Raw genomic sequence first — 22,837 nt, 5'->3', positions numbered from 1 at the left:
CCCAGCCATCGGTGACCTCCGTCTTCATCTGCAGGTGTTGCCCACCAGCCCTGTGGGTGTCTCTCTGGGGCCACAGATGGCCAGATTCCTGGCACCCCCTCCCCCGGTGTCCCTGCACCTAGGATTACCTCCTGGCAACTCCCTGGGCCGGATGCCATCTCAGGCGGCTCTGGGGTGAGGGGCGCGTTTGGGGCTGGGGGCAGTGGTGGGGGGGCTTGCTCTGCTCACCTCTTGCGCTGTAGGTGACCCCGGCAGAGGCTCTGCAGGCGGACGACACTCTGTCTCCGGCGCCGGTAAGCCACCCGTTGGCGGTAGCCCCTCCACGCAGCCTGGAGGTACACGGCCGCCTGCGTCCTCTCCAGTGCCCGGCGGACACGGTAGGACCGCCAGCAGGCCTGGGGGGCGGCAGAGCGGGTGGTCAGGGGCCGGGCCTGTGTGGTCCCAGCTGCCCCCACCCCCGGCCTGCCGGGGCCTATGCTGTACCTGGATGGTGATGGCCGCCTGCCGCATCTGCAGGAAGTGCCGGCGCTCCAGAACCATCCGGAACCAGCTCTGCAGCAGCCGGATTTTCCGCACAACCTCCCGGTGCAGGGTCTCCTGCAGGGCCTGCCGCTCCGTCTCCTTCAGGAAAACCTGGGGGGCGGGGGGCGGTGGGCACAAGAGGTGTCAGCATGCCCCCCACCCCGCCCTGTCAGCATCCCTGTGCCTGGACATTGACCACACAGCCCACCCCGGAAGCGTGTGAGACCAAGCTGGAGTGCCCACCGACCGGGCCAAGGGAAGCTTTTCAAACACACAGAGAGAACTCACGCGACGCGGAACTAACCCTTTCAAGGCACACTGTTCAACGGCATTTGGTGCATTCACGACAGCCATGCTGACATCATTGCCATCTGGCTCCAGGGCATTTCCACCACCCCGGAGAGAGACCCCGTGCCCCTGGGCAGTCACCCCCTGCCCCCTCCCCCAGCCCCCAGTAATCTGCTTTCCAGCGACCTGCCTGTTCCGGACGTTCCCTATACACGGGATCACGCGCTCTGCAGGCCTTTGTGTCTGGCTGCTGCTTTAGCTTACAATGTTGTCGCGGTTCATCCGCTCATAACATGTACCAGGGCCGTGCCGTACTTCACACATGAATGGCCCACGTGTTTTTAAAAACAACTTTTTTAAATGTTTTAAATTTATTTTTGAGAGAGAGGGAGACAGCGCAAGCAGGGGAGGGTCTGAGAGAGAGGGAGGTACAGAATCCGAAGCAGGCTCCAGGCTCTGTCAGCACAGAGCCCGATGTGGGCTCGAACCCACGAACTGTGAGATCCTGACCTGAGCCCAAGCAGGATGCTTAGCCAACTGAGCCACCCACGCACCCCTGGCCCACATGTTTTGAATCTATTCATCAGTGGATGGGCACATGGGTCCTTTCTACCTTCTGGCTATTGTGATTTGTGCCCCGATGGACATGGGTGTATAAGGATTCGTTTGAACACTTTGTTTCCAGGTCTTTTGGGTGCAGACCCAGGGACGGAATTGCTGGGTCACCTGGTAACTCTAGGACTGACTCATTGGGGAACCGTGCAGGGACTTTTCATGTCAGATGAAGCCCTAATGTGGGCGGACCTTACCACTTCGGGACAGGGACAGCGGCTGGTGTCCCATTAAGAAGCCACCAGCATGTACCTAGAGGTGGTAGACAGAGTCTGGAAAGAGCACAAGTGAATGAAACCTGCTACACGTTCAAAGTTAGCAGCTGGCCCCTGGACGCCCTGCAGTAGCCCTAGGCTCTGTGTGAGGAAGCAGGAAACAGGGGTGATGCCCGAGCCCCACCTCCTTAGATGCACCCCTTTGCCTTCTGGGAAGAAATATGTGCCGGGCCGGAAAGACACCTCCCAAGCAGAGCCCCTTGCCTCTCAGCATGCGGGCCGTGGGAGGGTCCTGCGTGTGGCAGAAGCCACCCGAGGGGCCGGGGCCCTGACCTTGGTCTTCCCGATCTGGTAGCTCCTCTTGTCTATGTCCATCTTCTCCAGGAGGGCAGAGATGACCTCTCTGCAGGGCTGGGCGTTCTTGGGCAGCAGGACCTGGAACTGCTCCGTGAAATCCTGGGTGATGGTGGCCAAGAAGAGAACTTCCGGTGAGTGTCTCTGCCACCAGCAAGGGTGTGAAGTCCCAGTGATCCCCAGGTTTCCAGAGCCGGAACCTGGTTTGATGTGAACGGGACGGACCCGGCTAAACTCGAGTACCAGCATCCTTCAGCCACTTGGCGAGGGGCTCTCGAGGGCCTACTGGGAGCTGGCATTGTTGGCTGGGGGTGGGGGTGGGGTGGCCAGGAGACAGGGCTGCCTTTGCGGGGCTCACAGACGATGGCTCGTTAGAGGACCGAATCATAGCTGGAGACACACAGCTTTGAAGCAGATGATTATGTCAAAGTTTTAAGAACCAAGTGTTAGTAAGACACACCAACATTTCCTCCCGTTTCTGTGATTTTGCTTTTTCTATTTATACAAGGTCAGAGAGACTGAGACAGGGTCAGAGAGATGCTATTTCCACTCTGTGGAGGACAAAAAAGAGGCGGTATGTCACCGAGGCTATATGGGGACAGCTGGACTGGGGACCAGGTGCCACTGGCTTCAGGCCCAGGGCTCACACACGTGGTGCCAGTTCATGGCATGAGGCCGGGGTTCTCAACCCAGGCCGGCTTATCACCGGGGACGTGTGGCAATGTCGGGAGACATTGAGGGTTCTCCCAGCTTGGGAGCGGTGGGTGCTACTGGCATTGAGCGGGTGGAGGCCAGGGATGCCGCTCCACATCCCATAATGCACAGGGCGGCCCCTGCAGTAAATGACCCGGTTGGCCTCAGTGTCAATGGTACCGCAGAGGAGAAACTGCTCTAGCAATTTGGCCTTTGCCAATTTGAGGTTACTAATGATCCTTTTCTTCCGCCCTTCTTTCTTTTTTCTTTTAAGTTTATTTATTTTGAGAGAGGGAGAGAGCGAGGGAGAGGAAGCGCACATGCATAAACACACATGGGGAAGTAGCAGAGAGGGAGAAAATCTGAAGCAGGCTCTGGACCCTTAGTGTGGAGCATGACACGGGGCTCAATCGAACCCACAAACTGTGAGATTGCGACCTGAACTGAAGTCAGATGCTTAACCAACTGAGCCAACTGGGCACCTCAGATCCTTTTGTGTTTCTAAAAAGTCCAGGGAGACATCTATGAAGTCATCGCCTCCTGGGGCTCAGTTTCTGTGTAGGCAAAATAGAAGCCAGGACCGCCTGCTGCTGGTATGGCAGAATAAAAGAGATGGGTATAAAAGTGTCTGTCACAGAAGATGCTCAACAGAGGGCAGAGCGGTGCAGGGCTCAGCTCACGCGGTTCCCTCCTTCCGGCTTGGCTCTATGCCTCGGCATCCTTCCAGGCTTGGCCTGGGCTCAGTCATCTCTTCCAAGAAAACCTGCTCCCTCTCCCCACCCCCCTAAATGACAGAGAGCGATCTGGTATAAATGCCAACACTGCTGGGGGACAGAGAAGCCCGGCACAGAGTAACCTTCTGGGCTCATGCTCCAGAGAAGTGCTCTCTCTCAAAGAGGGAGGTGGTCAGCCCTCCGTCACGCCACACGGCCACGCGTGTGCGGCCTACCTGGAACGTGTACTTGGCGCTGTAGCCTGACCTCCGGATCCGCACCGTCTCCAGCATGCCCGTGTAGCGCAGCTGCTGCAGCACCAGCTCGTCGTCGAAACACAGCTCCTTCTGCAACGGGACGTGAGCCAACAGAACAGGTGCTTAGCTGTGTGACGACCAAGCGCCGGCAGCCGGGGATGGGGGTCTGTGGGCACAAGGTCCCACAGGACTCCTTGACATGAGCATGGTCAGGAGCACATCCGGCCCCCGGCTGGTCGGGAAGGACCCCAGCCTGGCTGCCGCGGGCACCTGGGGGACCCATCTTCCCTCGCTCCAGACATTCTTTATGGGATCAAGAGATGGGGCCGTTCGGCAGGGGTGCGTAAGGTATTCTTCTCTTCTGGAAAACCTGGCATCTGAGCTGCTCTATTCCCTGATGTCTGGGAGACAGATGCCATTTCTCACTGCTCCATTTAAGACAATTTGCTGTAAAGAGTTATTTCTGAAAGGGCTCCAATCAAAACCTGTGTTGAGCTCATAGTCTGTGCCACGCACTGGGGTAAATACTCAGCACTTGGCCAAGAGGGGAGTAAGGTCTGGAGGTGGGAGCCGGGTGCCTATGTGAATGGGGCAGACGCTGCCTGGGTCCCCCTGGGAAGTGTCCAACAGGAGAGGGGGCCCTGGGCCAAGTCCTGAGGAGGGAATGGGCCGGAGGAGGAGGGCGGGGAGCAGCCAGGGGAAGGCCCAGGGAGGACTGTCCCAGGAGCGGGAAAGAGCCAGGGACCCAGATCCTGAGTGGCCCCCAGCCAAGATCCCAAGGGGGCAGAACGGCCAGTGGACCCCTGGGACAAAGGAAGCCTGGCAGCGAGGGCTGAGCCCACCACTAGGGCTCCCACACTGGTGCTCCACTGAGTCCAGCCAGAAACTTCCAGATCAAATGAACAGCAGGCTCTATGCTCCTGCGATGTGACCTCAGCCCCTCCCTTCTGGTACATTTTCTGCACTGTCCCATTGGGGGAAGTGCTGAAGAGCCCACTTGACCTGTCCCTTGTTGAGCAAACCTCTGGGGCCCCTCCATGTTCCAGGTGATGCCCCTGCTTTTGGTTGGCCGCCTGGCTGCCCTCGGACCGCTACTTACCGTTCCTGGGACCTGGGTGAACACTTGGTTCCTGGAGGCTTTCCCTGGACCCCAAGAGGCCACAGCAGCACAGGAATGCCCCCTCGCTGAGCAGCCAGACCTTGGCCTTCACTTACTTCCCCAAGACAGGAGCTACTCACCTTCTCGGCATTGGAGCGGATGCAGCGGATAAAGAAGGGCTCCGCCTTCCCCAGTGTCTCCAGGAGCTTGTTAAGGGACGTCTGGGGAAAGAGGGAGAAGGTCTTGAGCTGGGACCCCCAGAGGCCTGCTGCTCAATGGGAGGGGACCCAGGTCACTTGCTGACATCAGTTCATACGGGACATGGGAGGCTCTGGCTGGACATTCCGACTGGAGGCTGCACTACCTCTGGGAGCCATAGAGAGCTGTAGGGTCCCCAGAGCTGACAGCTGTCATCTTTCCAGCATCTCCTAGCTCTCTGTCTCAGTAGGAATGCTGGAGGGAGTGGGCCCAGACGAACTACTTCTGGGGACTGAAAATGCTACACAGCCTCAGAAAGAAACACAGATATAGTGACTTTGGTTTTTGGCCCGCTGTTTACAAAAAAGATTTGCAGGAGCTCCCAGGTAAGGTAATTTAGCAAAAAAGCCATGATGCATACAGAAGGCTCAGCTTGAGAAACGAGGAAAGAGACCAAAAAGCTAATGGTGAGGGTCAGCAGCAGCCACTGAGCCCCCTTAAAAAAAATGCCTCTGAGCTTCCTGGCGGCCAAGGAAAAAAGGGAAAACATGATATCACATCACAATTAGTGGTTGTCTTAACATGCTAACCTGTTAACTCAATAGTTCAGAACAGGGGCTATTCTGCCCCACCTCCAGAGCATGTGGCCACGCCTGGGAACACTGTTGGTTGTCACAAGAGGAAGATGCTACTGGGCATCCCATAATGCACAGGATAGCCCCCACCACGGACAGTGATCCAGCCCCAAATGTCCAACAATGCCAAGGTCAGGAGGTCCTGGGATAAGTATTTGTTGGGTCTGTGGTGGCCAAGTCACGAGGGCCTCAGGCTGAGTGTAGCATCCCCCCTGGCCAGTCTAGGCTGCCCACCTGGAACTGGGCGCTGATGCTAGGTGGCTTCTTTTTCTTGTGTAGGTGCAGCAGGGACTTGGTGGTGCGATCATGCAGAGTCATGCTGATGATGAGCTTCAGTGACTTGGAGTCCAGCAGGTTCTAGGACAGACACATGGGGTCTGGCCTGCCCTCCTGTCCCCGGGGACACTGTGGGGCATCGGAGCTGGCCCGGAGCCAGGACTGTGCTCCCGGGGAGTGGGGAGGGGTGGGTGGCGGCAGCTCTTAGGATCCGTCTCGGGACAGTGCTGCTGGAGGGTAGGGGATGCTGGTGGGCTTGGGGTCGAGCCTGGGCCATGGCCTGGCGCCGGCTCTGGGAAGACTGATTACAGCTTCTTTTGCAGCCCGAGTTGCCCGGAAGCCAAGGGCTCCTGTAAAGCTCCAGGACTGCCTGGTCTCCTGCACTTCTGCACGAGCTCATCTGGCTGGTCCCCCAACGCGTGCCCACCCGCAGTCGCAGCTGACAAGAGGAATGGCACTGTCCCATCTTTTGGCCACACCGAGAGGTTTTTCTCACTATTGCAGACTTCCTAGTCCGTCCACACATTGTGGGTGGACACTAGACAGAGGCTGGGCGCACTTCGGGCGGGGCCGGCTGCTGGGGTCCCGGCTGCTGGCAGCTCGTGGTTCCCCCCTTCCTGGTGGGGCTGCCTTGGCCGAAGGGCGTCCTCTCCCAGAAAGGCCTGGGAGGTGCCGCACCCTGTCCCACCCTCCGGAGAGGGCTGGTAGCTAAAAGCCCCCAAAGAGGGGGCAGGACCCAAGGGTCCCATTGCCTCTGGGTGCTGTTCACTCTCCTAGGTTGCTGTGGGATGAGGCCGAGCCCACCTCCTTGCTCAGTCCTCCCCCCGCCCCAGCCTGCTTCTCCCCTCCACACGCTTGTGCAAACATCCCCATCACGCACGCTGCTTCCCGGAATCCCCACGAGAGCTGCCAGTCGTTTCTGCACAAGCACTTATGTTTGGAGGGGAGCTGGGGGGGTTGATGGTGGGAAGAGGAAGGGGCTACAAAGCTGGAGACGTTAAGAGTGCCTCCTCCCCCTCCCCCCACCCTCCCATTTTCCGGAAGGCAAGTTGAGCCAGGCGCTCTCAAGACAGGCAAAAGCAAGGAGGTGGCCTCAGACGGTGTCGCGAATGTTTACCTTTGGAATGAGCTGCTTTTGTTTGATACCTTTACTTTTCCTGTCAAAATATTAAAAATGGTTTTGTGAACAGAGGGAACACGGTGTGCACGGATCTGGGTTAGTTCAGCAAGCCACGCCTTGCGGGTTAGAGGGAGCAGAGCGAGAGCAGAGAGAGCAGAGTCGGGAGCCACAAGTGCAGTGAGGCGGCCCCCCCCAAGCCCGGCGGCCCCTCCCGGTGCACTCGTGGGCTACTTCTCCTGCTGTACGTGAGTGTCACTGGGCCAGCGGCGGCCCCTGAACTGGCAGGGGCACCTAGCCGCAGGCCACTCAGATGTCCAGGGAGCAAGAGGGGCCGTTGGTCACAATAGGGCAGAGCGTGCAACTCTACAGGGCCAGCTACAGATCTCAAACAAATGACAGAGGACTGCTCCAAAGGGGGCCTTGAGGGACCCTGTTCGGTTCTGACACCTGCCAGGAGTCCTGACTCTATTTGCTCCCTGTTGGGAAATGCCAAGAGGCCCACGGAGTCCCTTTGGGGCCCCCTGGCAGGTGTAGGGGGTATCTGCCCTGCAAAGAACCGAGATGGGCCTGGGTGGGAAAAGCCAATTTTGGGGGTAAGGAAAGGGGTACAGTACGGCCCTCATTCTGACACTTCATGGAAAATTTGCAGATGAAAAAAAAATTTAAAACTTGCAGCGTGGCTCATTTTCAAGGCCGGCCGAGGACACGGTGCCCCACAGATCAGCAAGATGCTTGGCTGTAAGCTTCTAGGTGCACCAAGTCCCACCTTAACCCCTCGTAATGAACATGAACCCGAAAACCGGTTCCCTTGTGGCCACAGGCTTTGCTCTCAGCCGGTGGGGGCCCTGAGTGGCGACGGGCTCCCTGCCAGGTGCTCTGCCAGTTGGGGCCCTTGCTTGGCACATGGGGGCCGAGAGCTCAGAGCACCCAGGCCCCACGGTGAGTTAGCGAGAGGGAGACCGCGTCCTGGCCACATGGCACGGCTGTCCACCCAGAGCAGGGCCACGGATGTGCGTGCGATTGGACGCTCTACTTCCGACGGCTTCTTATAAGCACGTGGCAGCAGGAAGTGGGGAAAGACAAGGCTTGCTCTGTGCATTTGGGGGCAGAAAAAGAGGCGCTTTGTGGGAGGGGCGTTCCTGCAAAGCTGTGCTGGGCGCTGGGGCGCAGGGCAGACGCTGGGGCAGGAGCGTTACGGGGGCCACTAAGCAAAGGCTGGCAAACGAATAGAGCCACAAGACAGCGCGTTTGTTGAGGCCGCCTCGGCATGATGGGAAGCCCGTGGGCCGGGGTGCTGGGAGCAAGGGGGGCGGCCGCTGCACTTGTCGCAGGGTTGAGGCGGGGAGGGAGGGAGGCGCTGCAGCCTTGGGGGGACTCACAGGATGCAGGTGCGGGATTTCTGGAGCCGACTGAGGGACTGGAGGAGCCTACGGGGGTCCTCACCCTGCCAGGGCAGTCCTTTGATGGTCTTGATGATTTGGTCATGCAAATCGCTGAGAGTGGGGGCGGGGAGGGGTGCAGTGACAGGGAGAAGACGGAGTTAGAGCAGCAGGCCCGCCACCTTGGGGTCCCCAGCGCGGTCGGGACCGTCCCCAGGCCACTGGAGCAGAAACATGCAACTGGCGAGAGTGTGCACCACTGTCTCTCCATCCTGCACTGGGAAGGGGGGGCGGGGATTGGCCAAGAGCGGCTGACTGTCCCCAGAGGCTCCCCCTTCTCTGGGAGGGCCCGGGCCGTTTCAGGCAGAATGGGTTTTGCATCCTGGCATCTCGGATCACTGAAAAAGGCCTCACATACGACAGGCTTCGGGAATCTAACAAAGCATCAAGGGCTACTGAAAAGACCACAGGGTGCCTGTGGGAGGCAGCCCCTCAGCTTTTCTCGACGATTCCGTGGCCACGCGTCAACCTCCTTGTTGGCTTCAAGGAAGGACTCAGGAGGAATGGACCAGAATTCAGACTGTGGTTCTCAACCGGGGGTGACGCTATGCTCCAGGCAACGTCTGGAGAGATTTTTGGTTGTGGCTCTGGGGCGGGGGGAGGGGGGTACTCCTGGCATCTGGCCAGGATGCTGCTAGACCCCCTACCGTGCAAGGGACGGTCCCACCACAGAGAGTGGCCCGGCCCAGCCCGTAGTGAGGGCGGAAAACCCTGGTTGAAGGAGATCCTGACCCCAGGGAATTCAATCTTATTCACTTTTGCTCAATTCCTGTGGGTTCAGGGCTGAGCCGTGTGCTCAGAGATGAAAATCAGATGCTCTGACACAGGGTTCACGAAGGAGCTCTACAGGACCAATGTCCTTATGGGATTTCTGGAAAGGAGGCGGCGGGGACTGCGGGAGGAGTCGGCAGGTTCTGGTTTGGTTGGTTTCTTTTCAAAAATTCCTCATTCCAGTTAACGTCAAATACATGTTTAAGCTCTGGGCAGCTGACCTGGAAAGGCCCCGATCGGCAGCCCCCCTATCTGTGTTCCATGCACCGCGCCCAGGGCCTGGACAGTGCACTTACCTCTGCTCCCTCGCCCTCCAGGGAGGCACAGAGCAAAAACAACAGAGGGGCACATTTCACCTCCACATCCCGAGCGGTCAGCGGTCAGCGTGGCGGCCAGAGCTCCAGACCAGGCCTATGGCTTTAGCCCCCACTCCCATCCCCGGCCAAATCTGGCTCTAGAGTGCCCCCAGCAGGCCCTCAGTACCCCCTAGCCTGCCGACTCCTGGCCCTGGACGCCACGCTGAGTGCCTGGGGACGGTGGCTCCTCTCAGTGCCTCCTTGGTCTCGGGTTCGAAGGCCCTTGCTTCTACTTACTTCTTGCTTTCATAGAAAGCAATGATGTCCTCAAAAGCGTTAATATCGAACTCCTCAGAGCCGTCAAATGAGAAATCTAGCATAGAGCAGCTGAAAGGGAGAATCTGTATAAACTAAATGCGCTCCTGCAGTGGGGACCCGCGGCCTCGGGGCCAGGCCCTGGGGAGACTGGGGTCACATCAGCAAACGTGGGTCAGGGGCCATGCTCAGTCTTTGCGGTGGGCGAGGCTGGGGGGGGAGTGGACACACAAGCAAATAGAGAGACGTGTTCGTTTCTCTCTTGCCCCCTTTTGGGTGAAAAAGCGGATTTAAAAATGTACCTCGTTAAAAGCAGGAACATGACACCCAGAGCTTTCAGACAAATAACTTACAGCCACTTACCTAGATAGATCTACCTCTACACATACATTGTTATCAATCTCTTGAAGAAGTTTTTATTACGAAGAGCTCAAGAATAAATTGATCTTTTCAAGTTTAAAGTATTTTCTCGCTTGCTCCTTGGGTATTTGCGAGCATTGAGAAAGAAGCTGGGAACTTGGCTGCCGCAGGGCCTTTGCATGTGCCGCCCACGCTGCTAAACACACCCTGCCTGTCTCGTCTGGCTCCACTGGTCCCTTCTCAGTACGGCCCGCCCGGCTCCCTCGATACCAGACGTGCCCCTCCCCTGGCTTTGCCAGTGCCTTGGATGTGTGTCCAGAACACATGCCGCTTACTTCTATATTCAGCACAAACTGGGGTGTGTGTGCGGAAGGCCCTCAGTCATTGCTATGTGGCCACAAAATGCCCTTATCACCTTGTGTGCAACGGGGCATATGGTGCTTCTGTTTGCAAAGGAAGTAACTCGGCCTCTCTGCTCTCAGGACGCCCCCGCCAGCCTCGGGCAGGAAGTGCCCTTGAATCAAGCCCGTTGCCCGGAGGGACCGGCAGCTCCTCGGCCCTACGCGCCAATGGCCATGATCGGCCATGAAAAGAATCCTTTGTAAAGTGAGCTGTGCAACATCTCCCCAAAGCAGACGAAGCACGGAGGCGGCCTTTCTGTGTGCAGAAAATCGGCAACCAGACGCCCTTTGCTTCTGGGCCTTTTTGATCCAGGGGCTGCTGAGGTCCTTATTCAGGTCACCCCCCCACCGGGCTGGAGGGTGTAGGGTTTCTGGCATTGTTCTAAACAATACCGCTACGTGCTAGTTTCGGTTTGGACAAATTCAGGTCTCGCTCACCGGTACAGTTTTTCCGAAGGGGTGCTGGGTCCTCTCGGCGGCTCTCCCAGGCGGCTGTGGGTGCCAGGACTGCCCAGACCTGCTGGGGACACGGAGGAGATGGACCTGGAGGCGGGCGTCGCCTGAGGCCTTGAAGGCCTTTGTCTTTTCACAAAGGCTTTGATCCTGACTTAACTCAATTAAAAAAAAAAAAATGGGCGCCTGGTTGGCTCAGCCAGTGCAACTCCTGAGCCTGTGGGTTCGAGCCCTGCACTCGGTGTAGTGATTACTTAAAGATAAAATCTTAAAAAAACAAAAAAAACCCAAAAGACAAAAATAATCTGACTCTCAAATTTGGGCAGATAGGAAACTGTGAAGCGTCTGATCCCCCCCTAAATAGCAATGTTTATTCCTTTTTTGTTTTTAAATGATTTTTATTTATTTTTGAGAGAGTGCAAGTGAGAGAGGGGCAGGGAGAGAGGGGGAACAGAGGATCCAAGTGGGCTCCGTGCTGACAGCAGCGAGCCTGACACGGGGCTTGAACCCACGAACCACGATATCATGACCTGAGCTGAAATCGGACGCTCAACTGACGGAGCCTCCCAGGCGCCCCTGTCCTACTTCTCACGAAAGGCTTGATGCTTTCGATCCTCCTTCTGATCAAGGCCCTTTGTAAAATGGAACCCCGCGGCGGGTGTCTAGGGCCAGCTCCCCGGGAGAGCCACTCAGCCGTTCTGGGCCTTGGGTCATCCTTACAGGAAAACAGGAACGTGCTTTTCTGCCTTGAGAGGCCGCTGCGGCTGACGTATACACCCTGGTGTGGAACTTCTGCTTGGACTGTTCTGGAGCCACACAGGTGGCGGTCACACGCCACAGTGAGGGCGCCACACGCCACACTACCGTACACTTTAAGATGGACTGAGTGTCCCCCGCCCGACGGTGACAGGTGGGCCCTTCCTACCTGCGGCCTTCTCTGCCCTCTCGGCCCGCAGGCGCCCGGCCTCCCGGAGCACGGCCATGGCCCGGATGGCGGCCCGGAGCACGGCCCAGCGGAACACGGCCACCGGGTCCATGCCGATGAGCTCCCGCACGTAGGAGCTGTCGCTGCCCCGCAGGAGGGCCACGATGTCGGGCCGCATGTAGTCCATGTTCTTCTCCCGGAAGTCCTGGGGGGGATGGAGGTGGGTGGTCACTCGCCAGGGACCGCCAAGGTCCCTCTCAACAGCACACGGGTGCATCCTGTCCCCAGGGACTTTGGTGGTAAGAGACGGGGATTTGGGGCTGGGTCTGAGGGTCCTGGAACCTCACTCGGCACAATCTAATCAAGACACGAGTGGTAAGGGGCCTCCAGGCCATCCACCCTGCCTCTCTCCTGCCTCCGCGACAGAAGACGACTTGACGGATCATGGCAACCAACAGACGCATACCTTGATCTGGTATTTCACTTTCCCCGCGAAGTGCTGAATGATGAACGCCGGCTCCATGACGGGGGTGCCCAGAAAGTACCTGTTGTCTTCGTGCTGCTGCTTGAACTTGGCCAGCAGGGTCTGGCTCGTGGCGTGGGGAAAGCTGGGAGGAGGATTGGGAACTTTTAGCTGCGGGGACAGTGGCGAGTGCTCGCTCTGTATCGCATCACGGGCCCTCTGTGGGCGAGGCCAGGGCTCTGGCGGCCCATGCAGACATGAGGTGCAGGCAAGACCGGGACCTGGGCCTCACTGCAGGCGGCTCCTGGGATAATCCCAGGACGCAGTGGCTTCTGGTCTCAGATCTGTCTGTACCTGGATGCTGGGTGGCGGAGGGGGTCCTGCCTGTGCTCCCGTTATAGGGAGGGGCTGGGAGATGGGGATGCAGCAGGGAGGGGGCGAGGGCAGAATAAGGGACCCGTTGTACCTGGCTATGTCTGCCCCTAGGAAGGAAGTGCTGCGGCTGTCTTGGGCCCGCCCTGCCTCTGCCCAGCCGCATCGCAAACACAGGCTGAGCAACGTGCCTGATTCCCGATGCCGGCCTCCACGGCTTAATGGGGGTGGGGTGGTGGAGGGGGAAGGTCTGTGGCGATGAAGCACACGGTTTCCAGGGCTGGTGAAAGGGTATGGAGTGAGGAACCTGCTCACCCAGGTGAAAAAGTACCACTTTACTTATTTTAGAAAATCAAATCAATGCAAAAAAAAAAAAATTCCATGATGACCAAAATGAGCAAGATTTGAAACAAAGACAGATCTGACCCTGCTCAGCCCAGCCCCGCCTCACATTTCCCTTCCAGATCCAGCTCTGCATTGCCAGGGAGGACGATTTAGCCCTTCCTAATGCTCTGCTGTTCCCTCATCTACACATTCTCTCCCCAGATCCCGGCTACGAATGGAGGTGTCTGTCCCCTGTCCCGGATGGGGACCTGGTCTGAGGCAGGACGTGAGGCTGACTCCACTGAGCCCCGCAGGGACCTCAGAAGCAGACATGTGGCTGATTAAAAAGTTGGTGACAGAAAGATGTGTCTACGTCCCGACCCATGGAACCTGGGAAAGTGACTATATTCAGAAACAGGGTCTTTGCGAACATAATTCGTTATTAAGATGAGGTCTTTGAGGCGGACACTGTGGATTACAGTGGATTGGAATTATTTATTTAAAAAGTTATTGGGGCGCCTGGGTGGCTCAGTTGGTTAAGCTGCCGACTTCGCCTCAGGTCATGATCTCACAGTTCGTAGGTTCGAGCCCCATGTTGGGCTCTGTGCTGACAGCCCGGAGCCTGGAGCCTGCTTCAGATTCTGTATCTCCCTCTCTCTGCTCCTCCCCTACTCCTGCTCTATCACTCTCTCTCAAAATTAAATAAACATTAAAAAAGTAATAATAAAAAATAAAAAGATACTTATTGGGGCACCTGAGTGGCTCAGTCAGTTGAGCGTCTGACTTCGACTCAGGTCACGATCTCAAAGTTTGCGAGTTTGGGCCCCGCATCGACCTCTGTGCTCACGGCTCAGAACCTGGAGTCTGCTTTGGATTCTATGTTCTCCTCTCTCTCTGCCCCTTCCCTGTTAATGATCTGTCTCTCTCTCTTTCAAAAAAAAAAAACATTAAAAAATTTTTAATTAAAAAAATTTATTTGAGAGAGAGAGTAAAAGTAGGAGGGAGCAAAAAGAGAGGGAGAGAGAATCCCAAGCTGGCCCTACGCTGTCAGTGCAGAGTCTGAGAGTCGCGCTCAAACTCCCAACCCCAAACCAAGAGTCAGATGCTCCATCGACTGAGCCACCCAGGCGTCCCTGGCATCTTTACAAGAAGAGGAGACGAGACAAAGACAGTAGAAATGGTGCCATGACCACAGAGGCAGAGACGAGGGTGATGTGGCCACAAGCCAAGGAATGCCTGGGGCCCGGGCAGCTGGGAGAGGCCAGGAAGGACCCTCCCCTGGAAGCTCTGGCAGGAGCACAGCCCCGCTGACCCCTTGATTTCAGTCCACTGATACTGACTTTGTACCTCTGGCCTCTGGGACTGGGAGAGAATGTGTTTCTGCTGCTTGACGCTGCCTGTGCTTACAGGAGCTGCAATAAGTGAATTCGGTGAGTGAATTTTGGTGACTGCAGTTGAATGACCAAGTGGGAGGCACTTTTACAAATAAAGTTTCCAGCATTCACCGTGTCCCGTGGACGAGGGGTGCCAGGCTTAGTGGTAGATCTGGTATCCGGGGCCTGGATTCCATGCACTGCCCTTTGCAAGGACGCATCACCCCAAGCCCAGTTTCTAGACTCAGACCCCAGGTCCCTTTCTTAAGAAATCCCAGGTGTGCGTGTTTTGGAGTTCAGCAATTGCACATGGTAACATTCCCGTGATGGATGAGAAGTGCGTGGATAGGTCAGGATCTGTGGCTAAAGGAGCCGGACAGACTCAGGAGTTCGTGGGGACAGTGTGGATTCGGGGTGAGGCTCTAGGGGCCGGGGAACCAGATCTGTGGGGACACTGGGCCGCGAACACTTACTTGCTCTCTTCGTCCAGCAGATAGAAGAGCCCAGTGGGCTTCTTGCTGATCAGATGGATGCAGCCGACGTTATCCGTGTAGTCAATGTTGTGCCACGAGATCCCTTCGCTCTGGTACTCCTCCTGCAGGGTTGGGAGGTCAGCGAGAACGTCACCATCTCACGGCTCCGTTCGTGTTTACATAGTACGCAGTGTATGTACGCGTGTATCTATTTATACGTACATATGCAAATAACACAATACAGATTAAGATACAACGGACATCGATTCGTTATCATATAACATTATTAGTAATGGGAAACAAGAATGCACAGGCTTAAACATCCATCACACAAGATGCTAAGATCCTGCTTAAAATGTCCCAGGGGTCAGCGAACTATCTCTGTAACGGGCTAGAGAGTAATATGTTATAAAATATGTTATAAACTTTATGAGCTAGATGGTGTCAGTCACGATTCTGTTATTACAGCGTCCAGGAGGCCACAGACGATAGATATATAGCCAAGTGGGCATGGCTGTGTGCCAATAAAGCTTTATTTACAAAAATAGGCTGTGGGCCCGGATTTGACGTTGGCCTGGAACTGCAATGTCCAGTAACGCGAGTGGCCTGCGCTAACTGCAAATTTTCTAGTAATCGCAGTTAAAAATGTAAAAAGAAACCGGTGAAGTTAACTTTGATAATATACTTCATTGAAACCCAATGCATCCAAACTCTATGATCCTGTCAGCGTGTAAGCAATATAAAAAAAAATATTGACGAGGCATTCTGTATTTATCATCTTTTTCTTCCGCACCACGTGTCTGGAATCCGCAATGTTTCACTCTTGCCACTCAACTCGGTTTGGACATTTCGAGTGCTCAACAGCCAGAAAGAAAGTGTAACAGTAAAATAGGTTAGATATTTATGTAAACCCATCATTTTTCTCCCGCGTGAGAATCACCAGTGTGAAGGATCATAATATGTGGGTGAAGACGACTGAGTGGTAGCGAAGAGACGGGTAAGTTAGAGTGACAATATTGCTGACGGAAGCAAGTCTTTACAAGGCCACTGCACTTCTCTCCCAATGAATGGATTTTCACACCTGAGCAGAGAGAAGGTGCGAAATTGACCCACGGACAAAAATACCCCCAATATTTGCCTCGGCCAATGCTGGGCAGGATTTTCCCACACTTTTTCTTTTGCAGAGAAAATCCCCAGGGCTGGTTCGTCCGGAAACCGGGCCCTGAGGGAGACCCCGGGGCTGGCTCCTTCTGTCCCCGCCGTGGGCCGCGCAGGCAGCGGGATGGCATTTCCTTACCTGCTCCAGTTTGAAGATGTGCTGGTTGAAGTAATACTGAAGCTGCTCGTTGGCATAGTTGATGCAGAACTGTTCAAAGCTGTTCCTCTCGAAGTCTTCAAATCCAAAGATGTCGAGGACCCCGATGGACAAGCACTGGGAAGACACAGAAAACGGTTACTCCGGGGGTGTCCTTCCGCGGAAGCGACCCATTTGGTTGCGAGGGCTCTGTGCTCGGCTGGACGCTGTGCTGTCGCTGCCCTGGCACCTGTAACATGTGGGCTGGGGGTCCCCTGCGTTCATGGTGCACTGGGCCCTGCGGACGGCCTCCCATCGGGTTCCTTGGGCCTGGCCCCTCGGAGAAACCGGCCTCTCGCCCGATACCGACCAAAGCTGCCTTGGTTCCCGACATCGCAGGCCATCTGCCGGGGGTGGGTGACCCTGAGTGTGTGGCCTTCCCCAGCCCTGCTGGGGGCGCAGGCAGGGGCGGGGATTCTCACCGAGACAGATTCCTCCATGTCTTTCTTGTTGAGGAGGGCGTGGTTGATCCGCAGCACGATCCAGTCGAACAGGGCGCTGTACAGGGACTTGGCCATGGAGTCTCGAGCAGTGATGGCCTGTGGGCACAGGGCGGGGACTGTCACACCTCGATGAGGTGGGCCCCAGGGCTGCACCACACAGATGTTGGCACTTGCTGGAAAATCCAGGCTGTGATTTTAAATACCCAACTTGGGGCTCCTGGGTGGCTCAGTCGGTTGAGTGTCTGCTTCGGCTCAGGTCATGATCTCGCAGTTTGTGGGTTTGAGCCCTGCGTCAGGCTCTGTGCTGACAGCTCGGAGCCTGGAGCCTGCTTCAGATTCTGTGTCTCCCCCTCTCCCTCACTCTCCCCTGCCCGTGCTGTCTCTTTCTCTCTTTCAAAAATTAATAAAACATAAAAAACAAAACAAAACACCTAACTCGTCAGACACCCCCCCCTCGCTTCACACAGGGCCATCAGCTTGGGCTTCGGAGGCGACGGACACGTGAACTAGGAGGCCAGCAGCCTAAGGTTTTAAAAAGTCTGTCTCATGAGCCAGTCTGCTCCTCAGAGCAGCCTGGGGACTAAGGCTGTAACACAGGCTCAGGGAGGGTGCGGGTCCTGCCCATGGGGACTACCAGCCAGGAGGCTGAACGGGGCTTAAAGCCAAGGTCCCTTGCAGTTCTGGGAGCATCACAGATGCCACCTTGTGCCTAAAAGCAGTAATGCCTTTTAAATTAGAAAAAAAAAAAAAAAAAAAAAAAAAAGGCTTGTTGAGGTCTAATTTACATACAAGAAATAAGAAATTGCTTCTCTGTACGTACTCAGATCGAAGTTGCGACAGATGTACTAAGCTGCAATTAAGATCCACAACACATGCTTTTCCTGGATGGTTGTGGAAATGGGGCCACGAGGCCCACACCTGGCACCTGCCTGGGCATTGAGCCTCTAAGGGGCAGCCACGCCGCTGGTGTCTCCGGTGTCCTGTAGCAACTTTCACATGACATCACAGGGTACCTTTGCCCACGGGGGGCCCAGAATGTCCGCGGTGCCTGTTTAAGATGCCCACGGCAGCCTCCACCAGCAACTAAAAATCCCCCCAGTGGCTGGGTACTTTCCTGCGGCTCTCTAAGCCGCAAGCGGTAGGTCACATCACTCTTGAGATGTAAAAACCCAAGAAAAACACATTGCTTGGAAGACATCTTGGCTGGGGCAAAGTCCAGAGACAGATGCCTGATCAAGATTTAGGGACCCACATATTGGTTGTAAAAGTCATGCACGAGGCGCCTGGGAGGCTCAGTCGGTTGAGCGTCCGACTTCGGCTCAGGGCATGATTTCACGGTTTGTGGGTTCAAGCCCCGTGTCAGGCTCTGTGCTGACAGCTTGGAGCCCGGAGCCTGCTTTGGATTCTGTGTCTCTTTCTCTCTATGCTCCTCCCCTGTTCATGCGCTGTCTCTCCCTGTCTCTCAAAAATAAATAAAATGTAAAAAAAAAAAAAAAAAAAGTCATGCTCTAGCCTGGGGTGTTGACTAACTTCAATACTGGCTAGAAGGTCAGTAGTTTCCCTCACGAGGGCCAGTCTGTGGTATGCTGACCTGGTCTTGCCGGTACCAGAGATCAGCACAGAAAAAAATGGGTGGGCTATGTGCCGTGTGCCCATAAAACTTTACAAAAGCAGGCAGTGGGCTGGATTCGGCCTGTGGGCTGCAGGTGGTGGCCCCCTGCTAGTGAGAAGCAGCATGCAGACACCAAGCTGAACATGCATGGCCCAGGGTCTGGCCCTAGGTCGGAGGTTTGCTAAGCTGGTCTGTGCTGTGCCTGAGCTCATGCGAGGACCAGAGAGGCACAGGACAGTTCTCCTCTGTCGCTTTTTTATTTTAGAGAGAGAGGGGGGCGCTTGGGTGGCTCAGTTGGTTAAGTGTCCGACTTTAGCTCAGGTCACGATCTCGAAGTTCATGAGTTTGAGCCCTGCGTCGGGCTCTGTGCTGTCAGCTTGGAGCCTGGAGCCTGCTTTGGATTCTGTGTCTCCCTCTTTCTCTGCCCCTCCCTTGCTCATGCTCTCTCTCTCAAAAATAAATAAAAATATTAAGAAAAAATTTAGAGAGAGAGAAAGAATATGTGGGCAAGCAGAGGAGATAGGCAGAGGGAGAAAGAGAGAGAAAGAATCTGAAACAGGCTCCATGCTTGACGTGGAGCCCAACGCGGGGCTTGATCCCAAGACCCTGCGATTATGACTTGAGCTGAAGTCAAGAGTCAGATGCTCAATGGACTGAGCCACCCAGGCGCCCCCTCCTCTATCGCTTTAGAGACCAGAAAAAGACCATCCAGGCTGGCTGTTTCCAAAGCCCCCGCCCCCTCCCAGTCATGATTTGGGGCCCGGTGCCCGGCGAGAGACCAGGGCAGCGCTCACCTCGCTGAGACTGTAGGGAAGGATGAGCTTGTCATTGGCTGTCACGGTTTTTCTTTTGGTCAGAACCTCCACCAAGATTTCTCGTTTCACCTGTTTCGAAGTCCAGGAGGGAGAGAAAGGGACATGGTGGGGGGGGCGGATAGAGAGCTTTTGGGCGGGTCCTCCCGGCACTCAGGACGGTGGGAGAAGGCCCCCCAGTGGCTGCACTGGGAAACGCACCTAAGCCCACCCTGTGCCCTGTGCTATGCTCAGTGGGTTTCAGAAGCGTCACACCCACAGGCTCGGTCAATGGCGCTGGGAGGATGGCCACACGGGCCTGGGTGTCACTGTGGGTCCCTGTGCTGCCTGCCAACCTGCATTTATAGATGTCGCTGAAGGAGCGGGCTCCTGGCCTGCTCGCTACCGACCACAAGCCGGAGGCGGTCAGAGTCAGGGGAAGGAAGCTGCCCCGATCTGACGGGTGTGCCCACTCACCCCCATGAAAGCAACAGAAGCCAGGCTGCGTGGCTCCTCTGAGGTGTGACAACCCAAAAATGCCTCCAGACATTGGCCAGCGCCCCCGGGGGGTCGAGTGCCCCTGGACAGGGGGCCGGCAGGTCCGATGAGGAAAATGACGTAGCTGATCAAAGTATGGCTTTAAAGAGCCTTTCACAAGAGGGGCTGAGAGGGGAGGTAGCCAGGCCCAGGAGGGAGTCCTTTAGAAATAAAAAGGGGTGCCCTGGAGGGCATAGCGCTAAATGAAATAAATCACACAGAGCAAAACAAATACCGTAGGATCTCACTCCTAGGTGGAATATTAAGAAAAACAAAACACGGCAAAAAATACAAAAACTCCCGACCAAAAAAACCCCCCAAATGAAACAAAGCTGACAGATACAGAGACTGGCTTGGTGGTTGCCCGAGGCGGGGGATGGGGGCGAGCCAAATGAATGAAGCAGGTGGCAAGGAACAGATTTTCCAGTTGTGGACGAAACGGATCCTGGAGAAGGAAGGACCAGCCGTGGGGACCCTATGGCATAACCAAAAGCCGCTAAGCGAGCAGATCCTCAAGGTTCTCATCGCCAGGAGAAAAACTGATAAACAAATTCTGTAATGATGCGTGGTGACAGATGCTAACTAGACTTACTGTGGTAATCATTTTGCAACACATACAAATACTGGATCATTATGTTGCAACCTGAAACTAATGCACGATGTTGTCTGGCTATTATGCTTCAATTAAAGAGAGACAGAGAGAGAAAGGAGGAAGAGGTGTGGTACAGATGGTGGGGAGGAAGCAGGCGGACAGGCCCGGTTCGCAGAGGCGTGGCCACCGAGGCTGAATGCCGGGAGCAGTACCTTCAGGAGCTGTGACAGCGTGTCCAGCACCTCGGGGGGCCCGACCTCCAGACCTTCATCTCGGCCCGTGGCTCTCTTCTTGTACGTGACGTTGCCCAGGTACAATATGGCAGAGAGGACAGAAAAAATCCTGGGAGAGCAAAGGAGCCAGAGTCAGGGACGTTTCCAGAGTTGTCAGAGGACAGAAGTTTCCAGCCAATTGGGCTGAATGCATAAAACTAGCCACGTCCGATCAGAACGTATGAAGCTTAAAAAACCGTCCAGTCTCATGGTCGGGGACCCTTTGTGGAATGTATGTGACTGTAGACAGATGGCTCACTCCCCGCTCCCCCCTAGTGGGGGGTTGGTTACAAACGTTTCGTACGGAGGCCTAACATGCATGAAATAAAAATTCCACAAAAAACCCCCGCGCCGCCATGCATAAAGAACAGGCAAAGAAAGCAGACAGTTCTCAAGTGTAGAGCTTGGTGAACTGTTGCAAAATATACACGGCCCTGTAACTAGCACTGAGAGCAAGATGCAGAACATTCCAGGCACTGGAACCCACCCCAGCCCCACAGAGGAACTGCTGTTCTTGTATCTAACTATGGCCGTGAACTGGACATCAACAAAACCGTATGTACTCGTATCCGGCCCGACGCTGGAAGACTGTGGTGTGTGTGGGAGGGCTACACACATTACTGTGCAGAGTCCTGGAATCCGCCTTCCCGATGCCGCAGCCCAGCGTTTCTCAGCCTCAGCACTGCCGATGTGTGTGGCCGGATCATTCTTTGCCGCGGAGGGCCGTCCGCTGCACTACGGGGCGCTCGGCAGCACCCCTGGTCTCTGCCTACCAGATACCAGTAGCACTGTCCCCCCCCCCCCCTACACAGAGTGATAACCAAAAACGTTTCCAGACACGGCGCCCAGGGAGACCACCGGGATTGGCAACCATACAGCCTCGGAGCTAAGAACGGTTACGTTTTCCGAGTATGGTTAAGAAACTAACTAAAACACACAGAAGAACAGGTACCAGTGACCGGTCTGGCCCTCAAAATGGAAAATTTTACTATCTGACCCTTTACAGAAAGTTTGCCAACCTCTGCACCACACATAGCTGTTGGCTTATTTATTTAATCTCCTGCTGGTGGGCGTTTGTGTACGTGTGTGTATGGAGGGGGTCCACCTTCCTGGCTGTTAATAGTGAGGCGGCCGTTGAGCTCCCTTGCATTGTCGGCCCAAAGCCCTGTGGTTTTACGTCTCCCGGTGACTAATGACGAGCGGGCCCCCTCCCCTGTGCTCAGTGTCACTGGGCTGCCCTCCTTGGCGCCTCAGGCCCTGCTGGGGTGTCACCAGCTCTCAGAGAGTGGCCAGTAAGACGTGGGGGGTGTCTGCGCAGGAGAAGGTGGGATGGCCGGTGCGCCCACTTACTGCTTCTTGGTGGCGGGGAGGAAGCCCACCATCTCCATGGCCTGCTTGAGTCTTTCAAAGTCATGCTTCAGGTCTTCTCCGTCTTCGATCTTCAAGTTATGCTGAAAAACAGCCAGTGGCGCTCTGGGTATTTTCTGGGCTGGCAAGGGTGGCGTGCGAGAATGATTTTGGCGGTACCAGCGGGGCAGGGCTCGGGCCACAGGGAATGAATGGGCCCCTTTATGCGGCCTCCTCGGAGTCGGTTTGGGGCGCAGAGAGGGCCCAGGCAGAGAGCCTCTGACCTCCCGGGGGCGCGTCAACAGCCCGTGCGGAACAGAGGCAGCGTTTGTGGCCGGGGCTCGGGGCTGTTTACCTGGTTGAGGTAGAAATAATCTTCAGGCTGCTTGAGCTGAAATTCTTGACGCTCTTCCTCGCTGACCCCAAGTAACAAATAATAAAACACGTGGTAGTTCCTGTGGGTCCGAATGAGGGGAAAAAAATCGGTCTTGGAGGCCAAGCAACAGTTACGCTTCCAACCACCACTAACGCTGCCTTGGGGACCACACCGGGGGAAGGAAAGCGCCTCGAATATGTACAAACTTGAGCCAATACGTCCACTCTCATTATGTCTTAAGAAGAAAACGAAGCTGCGGGCTTCTCCAGTGAGTACATTTCTGGGGCGGGGGTATTACTTTGGGTAAAGCCAGGGGAGGCACAAAAATAAGGGCAAAAGGTGCTCGGAGGTGGGAGGGCAAAGCTTGCGGCCACAGAGCAGCTCACTCCTGGGAGCTGGGCCACTGCGTCCCATGGGCCAAGCACCTGCTTCTCTCCTTCGTGCGGGAAGAAGGCGGACGCAGCGGGTCACGGAGGACATTTCCTCTTACCTCTCGTCCTTCTCTTGCGAGACCAGGCGAGACTTTTCAAGCAGGTATTTTTCCACCACAGCCCTGTCATTAAAAG

The 22,837-nt window shown here is 55.8% G+C and overlaps 1 protein-coding gene across 8 annotated transcripts in view; it reads right to left on the bottom strand.

Moving 5' to 3' along the window:
* The window catches only part of MYO9B (myosin IXB), an 89,435-nt gene that overhangs the window by 14,829 nt on the left and 51,769 nt on the right, over positions 1-22,837 (bottom strand). For 5 of the 8 annotated variants that reach the window (XM_029916771.1, XM_029916775.1, XM_029916774.1 and 2 more), the window contains exons 4-23: positions 22,762-22,824; positions 22,251-22,350; positions 21,899-21,999; positions 20,489-20,618; positions 19,151-19,240; positions 16,724-16,840; positions 16,245-16,379; positions 14,948-15,069; positions 12,409-12,550; positions 11,943-12,147; positions 11,003-11,084; positions 9,786-9,875; positions 8,362-8,475; positions 6,980-7,019; positions 5,821-5,943; positions 4,894-4,974; positions 3,634-3,744; positions 1,971-2,093; positions 484-633; positions 229-395 (exon numbers count right to left, since the gene is read on the bottom strand). In XM_029916771.1, coding sequence (XP_029772631.1) covers positions 229-395; positions 484-633; positions 1,971-2,093; positions 3,634-3,744; positions 4,894-4,974; positions 5,821-5,943; positions 6,980-7,019; positions 8,362-8,475; positions 9,786-9,875; positions 11,003-11,084; positions 11,943-12,147; positions 12,409-12,550; positions 14,948-15,069; positions 16,245-16,379; positions 16,724-16,840; positions 19,151-19,240; positions 20,489-20,618; positions 21,899-21,999; positions 22,251-22,350; positions 22,762-22,824 — 2,286 coding nt within the window. The remainder of the gene's footprint in view (positions 1-228; positions 396-483; positions 634-1,970; positions 2,094-3,633; positions 3,745-4,893; positions 4,975-5,820; positions 5,944-6,979; positions 7,020-8,361; positions 8,476-9,785; positions 9,876-11,002; positions 11,085-11,942; positions 12,148-12,408; positions 12,551-14,947; positions 15,070-16,244; positions 16,380-16,723; positions 16,841-19,150; positions 19,241-20,488; positions 20,619-21,898; positions 22,000-22,250; positions 22,351-22,761; positions 22,825-22,837) is intronic. The other 3 variants (XM_029916773.1, XM_029916776.1, XM_029916777.1) reach the window with 3 other exon arrangements.

Source organism: Suricata suricatta, chromosome 12 (genome assembly GCF_006229205.1).
Source record: "Suricata suricatta isolate VVHF042 chromosome 12, meerkat_22Aug2017_6uvM2_HiC, whole genome shotgun sequence".
Classification (NCBI taxonomy): Eukaryota; Metazoa; Chordata; class Mammalia; order Carnivora; family Herpestidae; genus Suricata; species Suricata suricatta.
Note: the sequence above shows the minus strand (reverse complement) of the source record. Positions and strands in the feature narration are given on the sequence as shown.